Source organism: Acinonyx jubatus, chromosome C2 (assembly GCF_027475565.1).
Source record: "Acinonyx jubatus isolate Ajub_Pintada_27869175 chromosome C2, VMU_Ajub_asm_v1.0, whole genome shotgun sequence".
In the NCBI taxonomy this organism is placed as follows: domain Eukaryota; kingdom Metazoa; phylum Chordata; class Mammalia; order Carnivora; family Felidae; genus Acinonyx; species Acinonyx jubatus.
Genome location: NC_069384.1, coordinates 90,764,018 through 90,788,731, shown reverse-complemented (window position 1 = coordinate 90,788,731; position 24,714 = coordinate 90,764,018). Strand labels below are relative to the sequence as shown.

At 35.0% G+C, this 24,714-nt stretch overlaps 1 protein-coding gene across 9 annotated transcripts in view; it reads left to right on the top strand.

Annotated features, from left to right (window-relative positions):
• Positions 1–24,405, top strand: part of NLGN1 (neuroligin 1) — an 824,073-nt gene extending 799,668 nt beyond the window's left edge. For 6 of the 9 annotated variants that reach the window (XM_027061411.2, XM_027061412.2, XM_027061417.2 and 3 more), the window contains 3 exons: positions 16,423–16,635; positions 20,107–20,896; positions 21,778–24,405. In XM_027061411.2, the coding sequence (XP_026917212.1) occupies positions 16,423–16,635; positions 20,107–20,896; positions 21,778–22,600 (1,826 nt within the window). In that variant the 3' untranslated portion in view covers positions 22,601–24,405. The remainder of the gene's footprint in view (positions 1–16,422; positions 16,636–20,106; positions 20,897–21,777) is intronic. The other 3 variants (XM_027061415.2, XM_027061418.2, XM_027061420.2) reach the window with 1 other exon arrangement.
• Positions 24,406–24,714: the final 309 nt, after the last annotated feature.

Here is a 24,714-nt window from a genome sequence, read left to right as displayed (position 1 = left end):
GGCTCTATAATCCAATATACAATTTACAGTATACAATACATACACTGTACAATATAGAGTATTTTATACTACTTCTACACTGTCATTTTCCCCACCCTTGCTTCTCTGCCCCCTTAATTCCGTGTCCAGGAGATTTGTAATGGTACTATATACAATTGAAAGTTTCAGATGAGAGTTGTAAGGAACCCTAAAGGAGATATAACAATTATGTTAGTGCCCATATCTTTGTCTCTTCATGTTATGGCCTTAGACTCTGAATAAAATAATGCACACCCAAAGTCTTATTTTCTACATGTTTTCCTTTAAAAGAATTGCATTTTATTGAAATTTGGTTATTTATTTTTGAGAGAGAGAGAGACAGCACATAAGTGAGGGAGGAGCAGAGAGAGAAGGAGACAGAGAATTCAAAGCAGCTCCAGGCTCTGGCTCTGAGCTCAAACCCATGAACCATGGGATCATGACCTGAGCTGAAGTTGGACGCTTAATCAACTGAGCCACCCAGGTGCCCTGTATTTTCTACATGTTAAAAACGTACCTATTGTAATACTGCCCTCCCCCCACATCCCATCTTTCATATTATGGCACTGCTCCATTTTGGAGAGCAATAAGTAAGAAATGCATTTCTTCCTTCATTGTTGTTAAAATGTGATTGTTCTATGCCTCTCCAAATTCAGTGCCTAGTGCTGTGCATGTCACATGTTCCAATAAATCTTCCAACGAACTAAACTATACATTCTGAATATAATTAGGACACTCTTTCCCCCACCCTACCCCCCTTAGAACCACATGGTCAGAAGTTATGAAAAATGGAGCACTTAGGGCAAAGATCCAATGCCCATTTCTTTAAGTTGCATGACCAGGGAACATGGCCCTTTCTGGAAAGAAGACTAGACAGTTCTGTCCCCAGGAACTCTGACAACCTGCTTTCTTTGAGATGAGTGCTCATATCAAGTGGAGCTAATTCACATTCCCTTTAAAATTAATGTAGAATTGAATGAGTACTTTATCCACTTACCTACTTTATGAAAAGTGAGTCCTATTCTACTTAAATGAGGACTAAAGAAACCACAAGTCATTAGCCTGGAAATACTTTTGATGAAAGACAAATTTTCTATTGAGTTATGTTTAAAATCAGAGTAGTTTTTCTCTCACTTTCCTTTTTTTTGCCTAGCTATTTTTCTCTTCTCTGATTGTGCCTTTGTATTATAAGAAGGAGGCTGCTGTGTTTCATTGTCACAAATGGATCATGCATTTGTTCCAGTGTGTGACCTATGGAAAGGAGAAGATTATATTATCAAGGAATAGAAGGAGGTTATGTAGGCTGGATGATTTGTTAAGGGGGGAAAAATGTTAAGTGTTCAGAATAGAGACGCTTAGAAGCCCAGGAAAAGTTTGTCTTTTATGTTGCTACAGCAGATGAATATTTTGCTTAAAAAAAGATCATACAGTAAAGACACACTTCATTATCAAAATATTAAGTGTATGCCATTCTTCAGAGCAAATCCTTAAGTCTTACTCTGTCATTAACTCACTAGATGACCTGAAACTCTTATCTACTATTCAGAGTTATTATATAGGTTAAATGAAATGTGGCATGCAAAGTACTTAACTAAGTGCCTAGAGTGATGTGAGGTTCTCAGTAATTTGTAGTCATATTACATAGGACTAATCACTATTATTTTTAATTATTATAGTAATAGAATAGGAATTATTAAAATCACACAATTAGTCCATATTCTGGAAGGATTTTACATATATATACATATATATATATACACAAGATTTTATATTTTTTTAATTTAAATTTTATTTTATTTGGCTTGGAATAAGGGGTTTATTTGTATTCAGGAAAAAAGACGGTAAAGAAAAAAATGATCACTTGAGGAGTGAGAATCTGATGCAGAGAAACTTTAAAACGGCAAAGGAGAGACAAGTTGAAGGACACTGGCATAACTGAAAGCCTGGAGGAAGACTCTGGAAAAGAAAGGAATAAAAGTATGCCTGGCTGAATCAAAGAGGCTGAAAGAAAGAGAGGGAGAAGGAGGTCATATTAGTGGAGCAGACTTGGTGGTAGGCCTCCAAGCTGAGTTTGAGAAGTTAACATTCCTTACTTCTGAGCGTAAATAATTTAAGAACTATGGCCCAGCTCAGGGAGAGAAGCAGCTGTGACCTAGGATGTATAGATAATCAAATATTGATCACCCCTTCTACCCTCAGAGCCTTACTTGTTCCTGTGAGCAAGGTTTCTCTGGGCAGAATCTGACATGCTGTTTTAATAAGGAAAGGGCTTTTCTGTTTTTCCACTGAGTACAGTGTGATTATACTAGCCCATCTTAGTAGGAAATCAAGCTTTGCTCCATTGCCAAACTTAGAGTCAGCCTACCAAGTGTGCTTTTGTGGAATTTTTCATCTTAGATGCTAGCGAAATCCACTAACTCCATTAAAAAAAAAAAAAAAAGGAAGCTATGTACAAAATAGAAAGCTGCTAATTGTAGAACTCTAAAATATTCACAGAAATGGCTACTAAAAAATGAAAACTTTTCGAATGATGTTCATTTAATGTTGGACCAATTTGCAGTGTACAACATATTATTCTTATTTTTTCTTTGTGAGAATGGTAGAATGGCCTTCTCTCTATGTCTAGGAAAAGAGTCTAAACCTGTACAAATACAATGCTGAACAACTGGCGGAAGCTTGTGGCGGACCTCGAGCCAGGTGCCACTAACTCATAAGGCACCTTTGTATAAATTAGATAAAAAGGTGCCCCTTGCAGCCTTGTGCCGTGATGATTTCCTCACCATGAAGTTGCTAACAGGCACCCCTACGACACCTGGTAAAGGCTGGTCAAATGCAGGCTACCAGCCAGCCTTTCCTCTTAGATAAGCTCAAAAAAAAAAAAATCCTTAACATGCTGCATAATGATATTTCTTTTGGCATGGCTAACAGATGAAAAACCTAAAGAGCAAATTATTTCCTGTAGAATTTATTAACATTGCTTTTGTTATAATTAACTTTATTCAAAGAAATGGCAAATTAAACTACTATAAGTTGGCTCTGATCAACAAATATCCATCTCCATTATGCAATTTATCCATTTATGTAAGAGTTGGAGAGGAGTTCCACGCAATGTAGACAAAAAGGAATTGGATTATTTTGCCTGAAGAGTAAAGATTTTCCTTGGATATCCTGCCAAAAGAACCTGCCAGATGTTTTCCATCTTCTCTGAGCACAGAACAAAAGGAAACTGGCTTAAGCTACATAGATATTTCGACTCTGAAAAGAATTTCCTAACAAAGAGAATAATAAAATTAGTTTAGAAGAGAACTTTTTTCCCCCAAGGTAGATAGAACCTTAAAAGTAAGATTAAAGATTTTATTGCCTCACATTTTATTTTTCTATTTTTATTTAATTTTTTAGTGTTTATTTACTTTTGAGAGAGAGAGAGAAAGAGAGAGAGTGAGTGGGGGAAGGGCAGAGAGAGAGGGAGACACAAAATCCGAAGCAGGCTCCAGGCCCTAAGCTCTCAGCACAGAGCCCAACACGGGGCTCAAACCCACAAACCCTGAGACCATGACCTGAGCCAAAGTCAGAATCTTAACCAACTGAGCCACTCAGGCACCCCTATTGCCTCACACTTTAAAATCCAGTTTTTACTTTACTTTGGAAATAAAAGGATAACTTGTAAATAAAAATTAGCATTTTTAACTGCAAGAAAAATTAATAAAGGTATGTAGAATAGGAGGGCCTCACATAATCATTTTTTGTTGCAGGAGATCTAATTTTTGCATGGGACAATACCCTTGCTTGTCTAGATAGTTAAGGGTGGATGAAGGGTAGTCTGTAGAAAAGGTCAGGAGAGTAGAGAGCTTCATATACCAAACTTTTGTCATCATAGTTGATGGAAATAACTGATTACTAAATAAAAAACAAGAGGGGAACATAGACAATGCAATGCATTGTTTGAGTTAAGAAATCCAAAACAATGTCCTTACTTTGCAAGCACTGGGCTTAGAAGACAGGAAAACTGGGGTCCTAACCAGCTGTGTGACACCAGATAATTTATATTCACTCTCCAACCCTCAGTGTTCTCATCTGTAACATATGTGGTTGCACTAGTTACTAAAGTTCCTTCCAGCCCTAATATTTTTGGTCAGGATTCCCTACATTCTTTACCTTTAAGACATCAGAGTTCTCAAATTTTGGTATGCTTCAAACTCACCTTGGAACTTGCTCAAAGTGCATATTCCACCCCCAGATTTTGGGCCCTTCTCTCAGACATTCTGGTTAAACAGGTAGAGTCCACAGAATCTTTTTCACACACTGTCTCTATGGTGAGATTGCAGGAAAACCAAGGAATACATTCAAGAAACATTCAAACGAAAACTAACTTTCTGAAGGACAGAGGACATGATGTATATTGGGTAAACTAGCAGAATGCCCGGAAAAGAGTAGGTCCCACCGAATGTGGATTTAATCAGCTGTTTTCATTAAAAGATTCATATCTGTGATATTAATTGGTCTCCATGATTATCAAATTCTCTAAGAGAAAGAAGGGGTATTTCTAACAGAGGGAAAATTGTTTATATAAAGGTTCCTCGGTAGCCACAAAGTGATGTAGAAGTGCTTTGTAGGTCAGCAAATTAAAAAAAGAAAAATCGTAGCTTCTCTTCAATATAGCACTTCTCTTGTCCTCAATGTAAAGGAAAAAATTGAATTCTGCACTTGTATGCATTTTACTAAGTGCCATAATGACAGGATGCTCTTTTTATTCTGAAAAAGGAGTAACTCTTTCCATTAAAGTGCTAGAGAATCAAGCTGTCACTTCCACCCACAGCAGCTGTCTCTTGCACCACCTCTGCCACATGTCACCCTTCCTCTGTGGGGTTTGATTCTGCTACTGGATCCGGGGGAGTATGCCTCACTGCACAGCTTGTAACATCAGTCTCCGTGCCTTCGAGTCTCCGATTCTTTCTCATTTCCCCTCATGTATATTAATACCGAGATTAGTTTCACTTTTTTCTTGAATAGCTAATCACTTGGCAGCCAACATCCTACTCTGGCATTGCAGGTCAAATCAGCTGAAAAGGACAGTGACTTCAAGCTGGAAAATATAATGCTTAGTGAAAACTGTACCCAGGACAGGACCTCAGACTTGTCACCCAGACATGAAAGATTTATTTTCAATTACAAATCCAAGCTTAATGTGAGGGCACCCTGGGGGAGATTCAGTTCACTGCTTCTTCTAAATTGACCTTCTACTTGTTTCAATATTTCCTTCACTATTGAACAGCATTCCATGACCCTCTGAGCTGAAGATCTATATTAGCTACTGTAGGAATTGCTGGTCTAGGAAGACTTTTGAAAAATTCCTCCAACTGAAGGCCAAGTTACATGAGTAATTTTCTCCTTGGTGAGCTTTCACAGATTAACACAGCAATAGATTTGGGGCTTCAGACCATACTTCCGATGGATTGCAGGGGCTAATAGCCCTGTGTTACTTATGCTCAAGTACAAACCCAAAAGTTATTCCAATTTTCAAGATTAGGTGGATTTATTGTTAACATCTAAGTAACACCTATCATATATCCCTTTGGCGTTAGTAAATGAGATTACACAAGGCTAGCTGCTGGTGCTGCTACATTGGTCCTTGGAATTGGTTTGCCTCAGGATATTTTGGGTCCCTTCTGGTGCCTTTATGTACATTCAGCAGCTGCTCTCAAAGGCATACCATATGGTCCTAATCTAGGGTTCACAAACTTGCCTTTTAAGAATCACTAATTGAAACTTCTTGGGAAAAGTTAGTTAAAAAAATAAATAAATAAATAACCTTTGTAATTTAAAATTTGGGAGAGTGAGAAATTTGGATTATCATTCAAGTTTTATCAGAGATCTGACTATTGGGAGGTAGTTGAGTGTAATCTTCATATTGTAGCTTTCACTACTTTATATTGTAGATTTTCACTCCAGATAACCCATATTACTATGTTCTTTCCATAATCTGTATACTTTGAGGCATTAAAATATTTTTAGCTAGGCTGAGTCATAGATTTGTTACTGCCATTGTTTTTGTTTGGTATGTAGTTGTGTGTTTTTGTGTGTGTGTGGTGGTATGTTAGTATTTTATATGTGGTGTTGGTGAAATTATTTAGTGTTGTTCCAACACTAGTTGGTAGTGGTTTCAACCTCGTTGTATGACACTTTTTCACAAATGAGATACCTTATACTCCAAAATTCAAGAATAAACTTCAGTTTCTGCTTTTTTGTATTACTAAATATTTTTGTTATTTTTGTAAATGATTTTCATAATCTTAATTTACCTTTACTAAATTACTTTGGAAATTTAATTAATTTTGCAATTACTAAAAAAAATGTAATTGCTTTATATATGAAAAAGTATTCAGAAATTTTAACCAAAGGGAAGTCCAACACCCCAAGAGTAGTTAGAGGTTTCTTGCAAAAATACTATTTTTATTGTTTCAAGGAGAAGTAACCATGTGCTCAAAGATGATAAGGACATGTCAAAATGACATAGGGGCCAGCTTGGAGGGAATGCTACTGGCCAAATAAGGAACAATTTAAGTATAAAAATAAACGATAAAAGATTCAAACTCCTAGAATAAAATAAAAACCCATGAGTCCATTACAATACAAATAAATGAATGAAAACAAAGTACAGAGAAGGGAAGGCCTTTTTCTTGCTGCCAATTCCAACTAACAATAAAATAAATGATGAAATTAATATTTGTTTCAGATAAGAATCATAAACAGATGCCAGTTAGTGGATGACAGCATGATGAGAAGCAGGATATTTACATAGTATCAATATAATCTGCCTACCTTATTTTTATTAACTGTGAAGGGAAAAAATGTAACTTTTAATAGTGAAAAAACATGGAAAATTACCACCTTAACCAAGTGGTCATGAGACAAATCAACATTGTGTGCCTGTTGTTTTGATGAACTGAGATAAATACACCGTTACTTCCATGGTCCTTCTGTCAAAAATTGATAACCTGAGGAAATATAATCAGGAAGAAATATCAGATAAATCTTAATTGAAGAACATTCTACATAATAACTGATCTGATCTGTATTCTTTAAAAAATTTCAAGGTTAAGAAAAACAAAGAAAGACCAATAAATTGTTCAAAATTAAGGAGATTAAGTAGAAAACTAAATTCAGCATGTGATTCTAGATTTGATGGTGTGAGGGGGAGTGAGAACTAGTGGAAGGAAGGAAGGAAGGAAGGAAGGAAGGAAGGAAGGAAGGAAAGAAGATGTTAATATGTGGGAAATCTGGGTGATGAATACATGGTAAATTTTTGTACTATTTTTTGAAATGTTTGGTAATATTGAAAGTTTTCAAAAATAAAAAAAATTAAATTGGTAAATCAGGGTAGCTTTTAGTAGAGAAGAATACAATGGAAGCAGCATTAAAGATTATCAAATTTTATTAGTCATACCTTAGGACAATATTATCTTCTCAAAAACTCCTACTATAGTAGAAACAAAATATATAAAACAATCTGGTTTGGTTAACATTCATATGAAATTAGTTAAATTGTCTTAAGTTAGTTAAGTTTATTCATTACCAGACATTTATTCATTACCCAGACTTTATCTCCTTCCTTTCTTTCGTTTTTTTTTTTTTTTAATTAATTGTATCTTTCTCAGAGGTCAGCTAGTGTGGAATTGAAGAACACAGCATCCCTCCGTCTCTCTCAGGTCTCAGCTATGTGCAGTTGAATACTGTTGCCTGTTTTATCATAGTCAAAATTACTAAAAAAATCACTTATCTTTTTTTTTCTGCTATTTTCTTCTACATAAAAAAATGTACTACTAATATGTTTCAGCAATTTTGCTGACTATTCTAAAATAATGAGTGATCAGCAAATCAAGATGCCACGTGTTCTATTTAGTCATCATCACAGTATTTTGGCTTATGAAACTGTTCTCATTACAATTCAACCCAATTATATGTTTGAGTTGAATTCGAAGGATGTATCTACAATACATACTAACATGCTTTCTATGCTTAATAGGATTCCCTAAATGTGTTTATGTCACAACAAATATCCTTACGACCTGACTAGAATTTAGAGGGCAACATATGTATTGTCAGTTGTCTTGCCCACCACAGCCCGTAGGACAATTTTGAAACCTCTGTGACAGAAAACAGACTGGTGGTTGTCAGAGGGAAGTGGGGGTTGGGAGTTGAGAAAAATGGGTGAAGGGGATCAAAATAAATAAGTAAAATATAGTTATAAAATATAAATAGGTCATATTGGGATATAATGTACAGCACAGGGAATATAGAAAATAATACTGTATTAGCTTTGTATAGTGGTGAGTGATAACTAGATTTACTGAACTGATTATTTTGTAATGTATACAGAAGTTGAATCACTATGTTGTATGCCTGAAACTAATATAATATTGTATGGCAATTATACTTCAATAAAATAAAAAATAAAATAAAATAAAAACTTCTGGTAAATTTAACCTTATTGTCTATATACATACATTTAACTTTTTTGTAATTGAAATTTGTTTTTCTTTTTTTAATTTTTTTGAATGTTTTTTATTTATTTTGAGAGAGAGAGAGAGATCTCAAACAGGGCAGGGGAAGAGAGGGAGAGGGAGAGAGAGAATCCCAAGCAGGCTCCGTGCTGTCAGCGCAGAGCCCAACACAGGGATCAATCCCACAAACCATAAGATTCATCTGAGCCGAAATCAAGAATCTGACGCATAACTGACTCAGCCACCCAGGCACCCCAAATTTTTTTCTTTTTAATCCTTTTGAAGTTCATATTTTTTCAATCAAAATGGAAAAAAATTTAATTAAACAGGTCAAGATGAGGAAAATGTCAAATTAGTTGATTAAAACCAAAACAGTTTTAACTAACATATATTAAGCCCTCCTGTGTGTCAAGACATTATCTTTTAATAATGATAACTCTGTAGGGTAGGTACTACTATTAATATTATCCGTTAGGAAACGGAGGCACAGAGGGGCTAACTAACTTACCCAGCAACTTGCTTGCACATCAAAGTTGTCCTATTAAAGCCTTGTGCTTTTTTCACAACACTCACTATTGAGAGAATCTCAAATGCCTTTCTAACTTTATGTCCTTGGGACGGTAATCTGAGTCAATATCGGGGCCAGTTTGCTGGTTGGTATGTCCTCTTCTTCCATCAGGAGGTCTCTACCCAGTATGGCTCTACTTTTCCCCCTTTAATGTTGCTACCATCCACTCTATATTTAAGAACAATTTCCAAACAGATTGGCTGCTGAGAGGTTCCTAACTTCTCACTTCATTGCTGCCATCAAAGAAAGATACATAGACCTCTTCTGTTTGGAAAGAATTTAATTGTTGGTCTCCATATTATAACAGAATTATAACATGTTAATTCCTGCCTTCATTCAGAAAACATGTACAGAATGGCCATTTGGGGGCAGGTACAGTGGAGCATCCAGTTCAGAGGAAATAAAAAAGATGAACAAATTGTAAATACAAATGATAAATTACAAAATACACACACACATTATAGCAAGACCAAAATATGCATTAGACAGATAGTTGGAATATTCTTATAGTCTTTACTGTTCCTGAAGCTATATAGTTCTGAACTATATATATAGGTGCTGAAGATTTTTCTTATATGGCAGCCATTGTGTCTCCTTGAATGTCCTGCTTTGAAGTAAATTATGCTTTTAAGTCATTAGACACATTCCTGCATAATCAGAACAGTTAGAAATTAACGATGTGATTTCTTTCCTCTAAATAGCTTTTTTAGAAGGGAGAGTCCTTTTTCACTTCTTTGTGAGAACAGTTATTCAGAAAGGATGGGAATTTTATCAGTTTTGATACTAGGCCTGTTGTCCAGATTCAAATAGCCAGAAAGTACACAAAGCCTAACTCAAGGAATGTTGCATAAGCATTTCTTGACATGGAGACCAAGAACTGTGAACATTAACAGCCTCACGTTGGGGTGAAGAATAGAGGTGATGGCATGGGATCAGGAACTGAGAGTTACCTTTTCCCTAGTATCTTGGGCTATCCTTGAAATGGGAATAGTGTACACAATTCAGAGCCAAGCAAACCAGAACCTTTGTTTCTTCATTACTATCTATGGGGGAAAGAGTCACAAATGTTACCATTGACTGTAATATAGAAAGACCAATCTCACCTGTTTACCTTGGAGATGGCAAACATATGGGAAATTTGAAGATTGAAAAATAGACATCTACAGGTGTCTTATTTCCAGACATCTGCTGGCAGTCACCTTCACCTTTTCCATGTCAGCTGTCAGCAATCAAGAGATGTGGCCAGTAATTCAGTTTGCTTTTCCCAAACATGAGCCATTAAAAAGCAAATTACCTCACAATAAAAAAAATAGGTAGATGATAGATGATGATGATGATTAGATAGATAGATAGATAGTAAATGTACCAAGATATAAAGTTTGGAAATACCACCAAGTTATTTGATATTAAGATATCACCCATTTCAGAGCAAGTTTTTTCTGGAGGATACATACAAAAAGGGAATTATTTTGACTTTGTCTTTTATTGCTTTCTAAGAAAAATTTAGATGATAGCTCTCAAAAGAACACATTAGCAGGGAAGTTAAGCTAGAGGTGACGAGTAATTAATAATATTATGTGTATTCTTTTTCCCTACACAGACCCCAAATTGTCCAATTTGGGGAATTTTAAACCATCATATTTTAAACAATCCTGACTCAAAGAGAAATTGAGGAGGAACTGTCCAATATGTGTTAACATAAGCGTTTTATTTGATATAACAATGTCCACCATTAGAACAGAATATTTTTCAAAAGTGAGTCTGGTGACAGAATGGAAGGTGGACTTGTTTGCTGAAAGTTTGGATGTTGAATGACTAGCTCGAAGAATTTCATGAGTCTAAGAAAGAAAGAGGAGGAATAGAGTAAGTCAGGAACAGGAGTGAAAAGCAAGAAATAGAGTGCAGAGGAAGAACAGACTGGATTTGGCAGCTAAGAAGACAGGGAAAGTTAGTACATGGGATTTTCAGTCGGATTTTTAGTTGGGAGGTTTTGAGATATTAATCCTACTGTTTTAAATCCTTTTATGTTTAAGATGCAAAATCCTTAATGAGTTATTTTTCTGATCTATATTCCCAAGTCCCTAGAAGGATGCCTCACTATCATTCAAAGTCTCATGTCTTGAAGGCAGGCTCTTTAATGCTCAGTATGGCCTCTATTTTGAAGTTCTTATCAATTTGACTCAAAGACCAACCACAACCGTCTGTATCCAGGCAACAGCATTGATAAACAGACAAGATTTCTTTCTTACTTTTTTATAGCACGAACACATACTGAGGACTCCTAGATATAGATATAGATATAGATATAGAAACACTGTCAGATATCAAACACTATAAGCATAGGCATTCAGATTTGCCCTTCTCCCCTTAAAAAAGAAAGCATAACTACAACATAGAATCACTAACATCTTATTTTTTAAGTTTATTTATACAAATTTGTAAACAGAAAGAGAGAACACAAGCGGGGGGGGGGGGGGCGTGGGCAGAGAGAAAGAGAGGCACAGAGTCTGAAGCAGGCTCCAGGCTCTCATCTGTCAGCACAGAGCCTGACCCAGGGCTCTAACCCCCAAACTGTGAGATCATGACCTGATCCAAAGTCGGATGCTTAACCAACTAAGCCACCTAGGCGCCCCTAGAATCACTGACATCTTAATTTCTGAAAATCTAGATGTCATCTCAGATGAAAACAGTCTGCATTTTCACTACTCTCAGTGTCCTCCTTGAATATGTTTAGATCTTTTTTACTGAGAAGCACCCTGCTTTCCTTTTGTTTTACATTCAAAATATGTCGTCTATACAGTTATACTGTAAGTGACCTGAATATAGATCGGGTCAACCAAGAAGCTGCAGGGCTGCTGCCAGACAGCTTAACTCAGCTTCTCTCCTACTCTCTCAGGTCTGTCTGTCTGAATTTGGTGGGCATCAGTAGCCCAAACCAACAGCTGGTTACAGCCATTATCTGTTTTTATTTATTTCTCCCTTGCCAATTTATTTTATGCCTGATCTGATTTTTCCATTCCAAGGGCCTGTGGACCCATGTTCAGTTTGCTTGGTTTCTAACACCTGAAAGTAATCCTAGTTGCCAGATCAGGTAAACATCAAACCCTGCTCAGTAAAGTTAATCAGATCAGTAAAACTAGTAGTCCAGGTAGTAAAAACAATGATTGGAGAAGTTTTTTGTTTTTTGTTTTTTTTTTTTAGTAGGACTAATTTTTAGGTGGGGAAAAAAAGGCATTAAATAAATTCTATTTGAACACATAGTTGGTGAGAATTATACTGTGTACATGAGCCACTGAAACAATTCTTGGCATACTTGTTATTATGAATTTGGAAAGTTTACCTTAAGTTTAAATGTAATAATGTTTTCAGGTTTTATACTCATGAGTCAAGTAAATTAAATAGGTAAATAATGTTTTCTGGAGAATTCTGTTGCTATCTCCCCCAAAAAGAAGAAGAACTTGTAATCATTATTGTTCTATATTACAAAATAATGTGTAATTGTGTTAGGACAATAATTAGTCATACATTCTAGGAGCTTACAATTGAAAGCCAGGAAAGGCCTGATAAATTGAATGACTGTAAAGAATGACTTAAGTGACATTAAGGGAAAAACCTTCTCGAAAGTAATCAGGAAGGTAAGGAACACTGGGATCTTTGCAAAATTGAGTTCTGCCATGGCTGGCCTGTAGTTGAGAAGTCCAATGTAAAATTCCAAGTAGAGTGATCTGAAATGATTCTGCTGTTAAGGACACAGCACCTAAGTCAATTTTAAACAGAACTTTAAATGACACTTCACTGGATAGCAAAGTATAAAGAATACTGCCAATGCAAATCACTTGGGTAATTAGCGAACTGTGTCTCTTTTGAGGCAGCGATTTACTTAACTTTCCTCATTTATTACCCTTGGCTGAGCCACAAACTCTTGTTTGAATATAGCATCAGAAATCAAAGAATTCATACAAGCATGTAGTATTACTTTATCAGGTCTAAAGAGATATGATTTTGATTGGCTAGCTGACCTTAATAAAGGCAGTAGGTATTATTTTTTCCTAATTCATGCTAATGATCAGTTGCTTTTAGTTAGAGGATGATAGATGATTGATAGATAGATAGAGAGATAGATAGATAGATAGGTGATAGATAGATATAGATAAACTACAGCATACACATGAAATAAAAATTAATAGTGAAGGAAATTCTGTAATGAAAGGTAAAAATGAAGTTTGACAGAGTAGCTTGGACATTCCAAGCCTAGGACCACAATCTTTTATCTGATGATTTACTCCATTTTCCATGCTATGACTTAACAGTGCAACTTTGGAATTGAATTGACTTTATTTTATTTTTTCTTGATGATGCTATAAGATTTCACTAAGTCATATATAAATTATAACTTGCTTTTTGGCCAATTGACATGCTTTTACAAGTATTATGATATAAACACAAAATTACTTGACCAACTTACCAGAGTCCTTAAAATGATGCTACTAAAACTGGAATTATAGAGGCCCTATATTTTAGTTAAGTTAGAGATAATAATATTATTACTATGGTTCTCTACATGCTACATATTGAGTTATGATTATTTTATTAGGAAGTCAATTTTGTATGAATATACAGATTTATTTGAATAATACTGGAATTATTCAATATTATTTCAAAAGGAATTAAATACAAATCCTGGGGTTTATGCTGAGTGGCATAAGCTATATTCAGAAATCTAATTTCTATCTGAATATAAAATTATAGGTAATAAACTACCTAGAGTGTACTCCCATTCTCTCATTCATTTATTCTCTCTCTCTCTTTCACACACACACACACACACACACACACACACACACACTTATTATATCCTTCAAGAGTCACTTTATCCTTCAAGAGTCACTTGTATCTAGTGCATAGTAATCCTTTCATAAGATTGTGTTCAGAGTTCATGCTATCAGTCCATGTTTATAGAAAAAAAAGGTGTAACAGACCCCTTCAGGAACTTAAACTAATGGTTCTATCTTATACCAAAATTTACTTAATAGCAAATAAAGTTAAAAGAGCTGTTTGCCATGTTTTTGTTCTGTATTTTAATATGCTCTCATTTATATGACCTTTGAATATTCAAAAGTGCTTTTGTTAAGAAGATACAGTGAAGATTTCCTTAAATTGTTATGTATATTTAATAAAAAAGTAATGAGTATGTCCAGAAAGATATATTTATTTGAATCCTATTTTTTAAAAGTTAACCTCTGTATCAAGGGTGATTGGTTTTGCAGTTACACACACACGCACACACACATACACGTGTACGCACGTGAACACATATGCTCGCATCATGGACTAGAGATTGTGTTTTTGTTTCTTAAATTTTTTGGTCTTATAGAAAAAGAATGACTAATCAACATTACCTCATATTTTTTTTGCAAAACTATTCAAAAAGATTTGTCTTCATCTATTGCCTCCTACAGTGATCCTAAGAATTTCCTGTCCCTTTATTCATTTTGGGTATGGATTGATTCACTTAACTGATAGGTACTGTTATCACAGTCTGGTTTTCACAAGTATCACTGACTTCCTGACTTATAAATAAAAGTCAGGTATAAATGTCAGTTATAAAATAAAGGTATATTTCACATTGAACAAAGTAATTTTTACTTTTTTTTATGTTGAGTTCCTCTAATGGGTCTGCAATAAGGGAATATATCTAATTAAAAATATGAGTTCTATACACTTGGTGAGATTGGAAATTATATCCCTAAATATAATCAATTTATGTGTAATATATCTCTAAATATTTCCTACACAATATGTGAATAATCTATAAAATGGAATCTTTTATGAATTACTTTATACTTTTTCATTTATGGCAAATGTGGAAATATATTAGAGAGTAGATATTTGTTTTACAAGTTGTAATAAACATAATATAAAAGCTATTAAGTCGGTGAAATGAGTGACTATGTTTAAAGTATTATTAAAGTACTATCTTTGACTCCTCTCTAAAACTTTCATATATAAAGAAAGTTACTCAGCCAGCTGTTACAGCCACAACATTTTTTCTATCCCCTTTTTTCAATTGTCTTTGCCAATCTGTCAGTTCAGATCCTTATAAACTTTCTTCTACCTCCTTTCTTTGTATTATGCAATATATATTCCTCTTCATTATCAGATTTACTGTTAAGCAGAGCTTTAAACATTCTAGATATATGAGTCTGAACTTTTTAAAAACCTTCAATTATTCTATGTTGTTTTCTAATTGAGCAAATATGCTCAGTTTAGCATTTAAGGTATTCCAAATGTGTTCTCAAATTACCTCTAACACACTGATTCATTCTTTTCCTTTAAAGATTATATTTTATTTTATTTTGAGAGAGAGAGAGAGAGTGAGCGCGAGTAGGGGAGGGGCAGAAAGAGACAGAAAGAGAGAATATTAAGTAGACTCTATGTTCAACATAGAGCCCAGCACGGGGCTCAATCTCAGGACACCGAGGTCATGACTGGAGTCGAAATCAAGAGTCGGACACTTAACTGACTGAGCTACCCAGGCGCCCCAACACAGTGATTATTTCTTAAACATGGACCATCATTGATAAAAATGTGCATATATATCTACATGCAAAGAGTTGCATATAATTTTATGCACAAGTCTTAGAAAAATACCCGTGCTCATCACCCTCACATCCTGCCCCTGTGCTACACATTCCTTAAATTCCAACCATGTTAGATCATGAGCAACTTGAGGACTGACACAGTGTTTTATGCAAAAGCACATTCTCATATTCCCCGTGATACTATCTCAAATATCTCCACCAAGTAACTTGGCCTATAGAATGTCTCCCTTGAAGTTTTTGAGAATGTTTTCATTCTCTTTATCTGCCCCTTGTTACCTATTACCTGGGTAACTTGGGGAGGATAAATGTCACTTTTCAGATTTCAGTGTCTACTATTCTTCCTCAAGTATATTCTTCTATTCAGGTGGGAAATAATTTTTTACTAAAGAATTTGTACTGTACTCACCTTGATGAATACAAGATTTAATTGTGTTTTTTAATGTTTATTTATTATTAAAAAATAGAGAGAGTCAGAGTGCGAGCAGGGGAGGGGTAGAGGGAGAAGGAGACACAGAATCTGAAGCAGGCTCCAGGCTCTGAGCTGTCAGCACAGACCCCGACGTGGGTCTCGAACTCACAAACCCCGAGATCATGACCTGAGCTGAAGTCGGACGCTTAACCAACCGAGCCACCCAGGCACCCCAAGCTTTAATTGTATTTTAATTGAATGTCTGTTTGATTCATGTCAACTCAAAAAGGTGATCTAAGGTATTCTTTTATTTCAATCTTCCAGGTTTCTTAAGCACAGGGGATCAGGCTGCAAAAGGAAACTATGGACTCCTTGACCTCATACAGGCTTTAAGATGGACTAGTGAGAACATTGGATTCTTTGGTGGTGACCCCTTAAGAATCACTGTTTTTGGATCTGGCGCTGGGGGTTCATGTGTCAATCTGCTGACTTTATCCCATTATTCTGAAGGTAACCGTTGGAGCAATTCAACCAAAGGTATTATGCAGGTTGCAAATTTTGACAATTTTGGTGTCTGCATGCTACCACCATCAGTAGTATGTGATGCTCTGTACATATTTCTCTGTTGAAACTGAGTGTTAGATTGAGCTCAATAACTGTTTAAATTTTTGTTTCTTCAGCTTTTCTATGCATGTTTAAATTTTTGTCAAACTCTTTTCTTTGTCTCCTGTGGAGCTTGGTAAGGATGCCCTTTCAAGCACACTTCAGAATAGTTAGCATTACAGTTCCTTTTCTTTCCTCTAAAAGGTGATTTTGGGGAAAATCAAAGATGTTCACAGTTCTGTCATCTCTGTTTATTCAGTAATCAAAAATCAAAGACAGGTTTTTTTGTTTTTTTGTTTTTTTGTTTTTTTTAATGCAAGGATTGTGTATTATCTATTTTCAAGACAATAGGCATTTAAAACCCTTCACCAGTAGGAAGATAAGGAAGCAGTCACAAGCTGGTTTGTCTGGAAACAAGGTTTTCACTTGTTGTCTGAATAGAGAATGGATGTTTGATTATTTTGCATGCATGATCCAAAATTGTCAAAGCATCAAGGTCACTAGTAGAGCTTTTCATTAAAAGGAATATTAAGTTTGAATTTGTGCTTTTTCTATTTTCAACTTCCAAAGTGTTTATTTTTTTTTCCCTGTAAAGCTTGGCAAAGCAGCTTGGAGCACTGAGGCTGCTTAAACCCATGAAGCATTTTTCTTGTCTCCATTTTCATGCCTTGACACCCTTTTTCCAAAGTGCCTGCCCAAGGCTCATCATGTTGTTTTTTTTATGAATTTCCATTTTACCATGAGTTTAATTCACTCATTCTAATTGCATTATTAACTTGAAATATCCGCAAGAACAGAAGTGTTTTGTTGGAAAAGACTGCAAAAGCAAATACTTTTTCTCTATTATACATAACAGAGAGGAAGACAGAGCAGGCACATCAACACAGACCATTTTGTGTTTTCTGCTTTTTTTATTGTCATTTTATATATATTAAAGAAGTATATACTGTCAAGTGTAATTCATGAAGCATCTTGATCTGTAAGACTGAGTTTTATGATATGGAGCATCAGACATAGAATATGTGTTTTCAGTATCAAAGATATATTGATGTAGAATTTCAAAAGAACAGCCTATCACTAAATGAGTATATATATTTGGAGAATCATATATTTTCATAGACTTAATTTATAGGTATAGTTTATGTGACATCTTCTTTATGTCATAGAGTTAATAGAGTTCTGATTTGAGATGACAAAATGACACATATGAGAACATTTCCAAGTGTATAGGGATTTTGGTCTATAATGAAGTGACTTATTTTGAAATAAACTTTGTTGTTATTGTTTTTTCATTGAAGAGATTAGATTGTTCTAGCTGAGGACTATATGAATGCCAATATTTATGTAGGTTAACATTAGACAATCTGGTCAGACTTCTTAGGGTCATTTGATCTCAAATATTATTTCTTCCTATTTACTCTAAAAGTTTTTCTAAATGTAGAGCAAAAATGGGCACCAAAGCTAATCACCTAGTATAAAACTATCATTTGATAAAGAGATGAACCAATTAGTAAGTTGGCCAGCATTGTTATTCATCAATTGATGATTTAATGAACAGTGGCCAATGTCTATGCCAATAGTTGAAAATATAATATTCCATCACACTCTTCAAGGAAGACTGTCCATGGCAGGGCCAGAGAAATGGACTTATATTTGATTTAGTCCTAAGCTTATCTCTACAAAAAGGCTGCATGATTTTTCGCAGGAGATGCCCAGGAGATCCCTTAAAATCATCAAGCTAATTCTGTCTCCAGTGCAGACATTGATTTAAAGTCTGTAAACTCCCCAAGGTTACAGCAATGCTCAGACTTGTATCTACCAGGAGTCAACCACAACTTATATATACATAATAAGCATTTTCATTAATGATAAAGTATTTGGTTTTTCTAATACTATCTAGATGGTATATTTCAGAATATAATGTAATATGTATTTTTCCCAAATCTTCTTTGGTATATTTAGTTAATCTCAATGAGCCCCTGAAATGGGAAATAATCACCAAGTTTATTTCAGTTGTAAAGTTTTTAATTAGTAAAATATTTTTTCTGAACAAATGTTAACAAACACATAGCCTATGTAATTTTTAAAAAATATCTGTATTTATATCATTTGCTCTGGCATACTTTGCTCTGATAAACTAAAAATATGTTCATAAAGAAGTCAGAAACCAAAACAAATTTAAATTGGTACTGTTTGATTTTTTGAATATTTTTAGAATTATCTAAGAACACATTATAGACACTTTGAATACATGTACATGTTTGGAGAAAAATCTGGAACTTTGCTTCTAATTCAGACACTGCTTTAACACCTTTTTGAAAAGAATAATTCTTATCTCATTAACACATATGAATAATTGAGCATGTGTTTAAATAACAACTATGAAGATATTTTTGGAAATTGATAATAAATGTAATTTTTAAAGAAAATAGATAAATTATGTTTTAAAAACAAGAATTTTATTTGAAAATATCTTAATGAGTAGATAAAGTGCATTTGTAAATTTGAATGGGATGCAGCCCTTATCAAACTGCATTTGGGACCATGATTTATAATTCTTAAATGCAATTAAGTAAAAAGCAGTGGACCATGACTTTTTCATCTTTTATGATAAAATATAGCAGTGAGTATTCAACAGTGGAAAAAGTTAAATCACCCCCCTACACACACACAAACACACACTGAATCCTTCTGCTGATGGTTTTTTCTTTAACCTAGTGAAAACACTTCAAATGTTATATCTTCTTCTGAAAGATGAATATTCAGCACACTATGTCTGACAAGAAAAGTTGGAAAGAGTATGTCTAAAGTGATATTCTGTTCTGTGTGCCTTCTGGGCCATCCCCAGGGTATTAGCAAATTCCCCAGCCCCAGTAGTTGTGTGAGCCCCCAGCAATTCTTTTTTTTAATAAATCTGATTAAAACAAGCATACAGAGCCATTTTGAAAGAAGATACATGCAGCCAAATTGGAAGAAATATTCTCAAAAAAAAAAAAAAAAACCAGTACAAATTCTAATGAAGAGTTAAGGGGGAGAAAGCCCACCTGGTTGGCTTTCATAATAACATGGGTGTTTACATGTTGGGTGAAAAAATACTTGGGACTTTTTACCACTAATACGTACATGTTCTCCATCTCTCCTTGCTTATTGCCTCTTTGAGACACTAAGCAATTTAGACCTCTTGATCCTTAAAGCAGATGCCACTCAAAGCATAAGACTTTACCTCTTTGACTCCTTATACCTTGGGGATGTCTTTATGTACCTTCTCTTAAGCAAAAATGTCTCTATCTTCCTGTTTCTTGAGTTGTATATGGGTTTTTATTTACACAGCTAAAATATCAGATGTTATTGTTTTACCACAACATTATTCAAAAGTCATCTCAAACTCTGTTGTTTTTCCTATAGGACTTTTTCAACGAGCAATAGCTCAAAGTGGAACAGCCCTTTCCAGCTGGGCTGTTAGTTTCCAACCTGCAAAATATGCTAGAATGTTGGCCACAAAAGTTGGTTGCAATGTTTCAGATACAGTAGAGTTAGTGGAATGCCTACAGAAGAAGCCTTACAAAGAACTTGTTGACCAAGATATTCAACCAGCACGATACCACATAGCCTTTGGACCTGTGATTGATGGTGATGTAATACCAGATGACCCTCAGATATTGATGGAGCAAGGAGAGTTTCTCAACTATGATATAATGTTAGGAGTTAACCAAGGGGAAGGGTTAAAATTTGTTGAAAATATAGTAGATAGTGATGATGGTATATCAGCTAGTGATTTTGACTTTGCTGTTTCCAATTTTGTTGATAATTTATATGGATATCCTGAAGGCAAAGATGTTTTGAGAGAAACCATTAAATTCATGTATACTGACTGGGCTGACCGTCATAACCCTGAAACCAGAAGGAAGACATTATTGGCTTTGTTTACAGACCATCAGTGGGTGGCACCAGCTGTAGCTACAGCAGATCTTCACTCAAACTTTGGTTCACCTACATATTTCTATGCCTTTTACCATCATTGCCAAACAGATCAGGTTCCAGCTTGGGCTGATGCAGCTCATGGGGATGAAGTTCCCTACGTACTAGGAATCCCCATGATTGGACCTACAGAGTTATTTCCTTGCAATTTCTCCAAAAATGATGTGATGCTGAGTGCAGTTGTAATGACATACTGGACAAATTTTGCTAAAACTGGGTATGTACCTAAGTAATAAAGTTACCTATAATTGAATAAAAATATCCTTGTAAGCATTTAAAAATAATACATACTTTGTGTCCAAATGATTTAACTTAATGGATTAATACCAATAATACATTAAGTCTCTATTCAAACTTGTATATTGTGCTGTTTCAGAAATCATTGCTTTATTAGTTCTTACTTCTTAGAAGTTTATTAAGAAAGACATACCTCTGGGGAAAAAGAAAGAAAGAAAGACTTATATTTCTGTTGTATTACTCAATAAATAAATTTATTTTATTTTTTAATTACACGGGACTTATTCTTGTTATTTAGTAGTGACAAATATTATTTTATAGTGCTTTCTAATTTAGACTATTGTTTGTCCTTTGATCCTTCCAACTTATTTTTTAGGTGGGCAGGTCAGGTATCATTAATCCATTCTGTAAATAAGGGACTGAGGTGATGAGAGCCTAGCCTCATATAGATATTCATAGCTCTATGATATACATAGCAGTACTAGGACTTACAGCTTCATCTACCAATTCCAAAACTCGGGTTTTTTCCACTATTCCATGCTGTCCTTGCTAGTTTGCCTATGAGACAATGTGTATGTGTGTGAATTTAAAAACCTTTGGGTAGATAGTAACCCATCTCTAAATGGCCAGAGAGAGCAAGATCGTGAGGCTTACTCGCATCACGTCATCATCCATTTAACCTGCCTATGATAGGATCTATATTTCTAAGTTGACCCAAATTGTTATTAAAACACAATCTAAAGCCTTGCTAACTTGCCAAGTTACCTCTTCAATTAGATGTTAAAGTAGTACTATTTTGAATAAGAAAAAACAAAAACAAAAACAACTTTGTTCTCATGAGCGCTTTTGTTCTTCCCCTAGTGACCCAAATCAACCAGTCCCTCAAGACACAAAATTCATCCATACCAAACCCAACCGCTTTGAAGAAGTAGCATGGACCAGATATTCCCAGAAAGATCAACTTTATCTCCATATTGGATTAAAACCAAGAGTTAAAGAACATTATAGAGCCAATAAGGTGAACCTCTGGTTGGAGCTGGTACCTCATCTGCATAATCTCAATGACATTTCTCAGTATACCTCGACAACAACTAAAGTGCCATCAACTGACATCACTTTCAGACCTACGAGAAAGAATTCTGTACCTGTCACATCAGCATTTCCCACTGCCAAGCAGGATGATCCCAAACAACAACCGAGTCCATTTTCAGTCGATCAAAGGGACTACTCCACAGAGCTGAGCGTCACTATTGCAGTTGGAGCATCACTGCTGTTTCTGAACATCCTTGCTTTTGCAGCCCTGTACTACAAAAAGGATAAGAGGAGACATGACGTTCATAGGAGATGCAGCCCTCAGCGTACTACAACCAACGATCTGACCCACGCACAAGAAGAGGAGATCATGTCCCTCCAAATGAAGCACACTGATTTGGATCATGAATGTGAGTCCATCCATCCACATGAGGTGGTTCTTCGGACCGCCTGCCCCCCAGATTACACACTAGCTATGAGGAGGTCACCTGATGATGTTCCCTTAATGACACCCAACACCATTACAATGATTCCCAATACTATACCAGGGATTCAACCCTTACACACATTCAATACATTTACCGGAGGACAGAACAATACTCTGCCCCATCCCCATCCCCACCCCCATTCACATTCAACAACCAGGGTATAGCCAGATAAGAGAAACAAACTCTATTTTTTTGATGGATTGCAGTAAAAGATTACTGAAGATTCCTTGGCTTTCAACCTACAAGACTCTTACTATTTAAATAAGGAGGAATATTATGTGAATATACATATCAAGAACTTTGGGGGTTTTGAAAAAATTAAATTGTATATATATACACAAATCAACTTTAAAAATGAATTTCAATTGCTTGAAGCAATTGTCCTGAATGATACTTTTTCATTCATATTCAAGAATTAATTTTTTGAAGATTTATGTTACATAATGGAATTAGGCATGTGGAACACCAAACAGGAAAGAACTATGTCTGAAATATAAAAAATAAAAATAAAAAAACAACCATGAATATGCACAAGGGACACACCAATGGAATGTCAGATAATTTTCACCAGTTTTTATTTGGAGCTGTTTTATTGTGTAGACCATATTTACATATTTGGATAAGTACACAAAGCACCAGTGCTGTTAATGGCCTTAGCGGAGGCTCATGCTGAAATTTGCCAGTAAGACAAAGAAGTTTAAAGACTGGCAGGTACAACGTTATCACATAAGTGCTGTCAGTATAAAGTTGTGGGGATAAAGGAAACTGGATATTTTTAGCACGATGTGCATGATAATTTATATGCTTGGTGGCTGTGCTGCTGATTAAGCCGTAATTAAAATTCTTCTCATCCCATTGGAGTCTTTAATAGAAGCTTCCTCTATCAATTGGCAGAACCTAAAGAAGATTTTTAAGGGGCAAAAGTAATTAGAAGTAAATAATTCACAGTAGTTTTGATAATAGGAAGAATTAGTTATTAAAGGTATTTGAAGAAACTATAGGTATAGTGGTGAATACTCGCTGATATGAATCCCAGGAAAAAAACATTCCTGTGTTTTTAATGTTATTTTCATTCCAACCTAAATAATTTATAGAAATACAGCCCTAATTGGACATGTGCTACAGGATCTATAATTTTCTGTGGTTTTTGTTATACTGTATTTTGTTCCTTTTGGTAAGGTGAAGTGTGTCCAAAGAGTTACTTGCAACAGTCTTTTATGATATGAGGATGCCCCAAATTACCACTCTGATTACAGTTCTCAGTTAATTGATTTACTCATGTTGCATGACAAAATGTTTACTACTAATAATTCAATATACAGTTATGTCCCTCCTCATATCACTTATCTTTCTCACTGAGGTTCATCCACTGGAATTTACTCACGCAATCTCAGTAGAGTACAACATAGATACAGAACCTAGAAGGAGAGTCAACACCTGGAGGATTTTAGTCTTACACGTATGTGTGATTTTAAATGAATACTTTAAGACCACAGGAAACTCTTCATCCCCCTGTTGTTTACCAGTAACAGTATATCACAGACCTTTCCAAATGTTTGTATATGTAATCAGATGTACATTTATATTTAAAAAAATTGAGATGGACTTAAAGAGCACATCCTGATAAATACTTTCTCTCTTACCTGTACTATATTTCTATTAGACTAAAGTTATGTGATTTTTTTTTACATTTTTTCAGATGACTAGCAATTTTGATAGTTTGTAAGATAATGCAAAGAACTTTCTCTGACAAACTAACTGCAGTAACAGAAACCTTTCTTTTCAGTTACTCTTTTTCAAGAATGAAAGCTTATTATACAAAAAAAAAATTGTATACTACTTGATGGAAACAACTTTGTACATCTTGGCCATGTCACTGGTCATTGCGTGAAATAAAGATAATCTGGATAATGACTATTAGTCCAATGCTAAGAGACATGATCTTTGCTCATTAAAGAGCTAAAATGTTTATTGCTGTTTTGTCTTTTTTTAAAAAAGGAAAAGAAAAGAAAAGAAACATGACTGTCTCAGAGAATCATTTTTCTAGACCAGTAGGGTTTTTGAAGACATACAGGTAACTTCTACAGGAAACACACCATGTGTTTAAAGGCAAGTCTCATCTAAGATGAAATTGATGAAACTTTATAAGCCCAGGAACTCATGAAAAATATTAGCTTTGTACTTTTAAATACCTCTTATGTGAAAGTGTTGTAGAAATAAAATGTGCCAATTGTTTTCAATTAGAAACACAGGTCCCAATTCTCATTGTCAAGGAAAA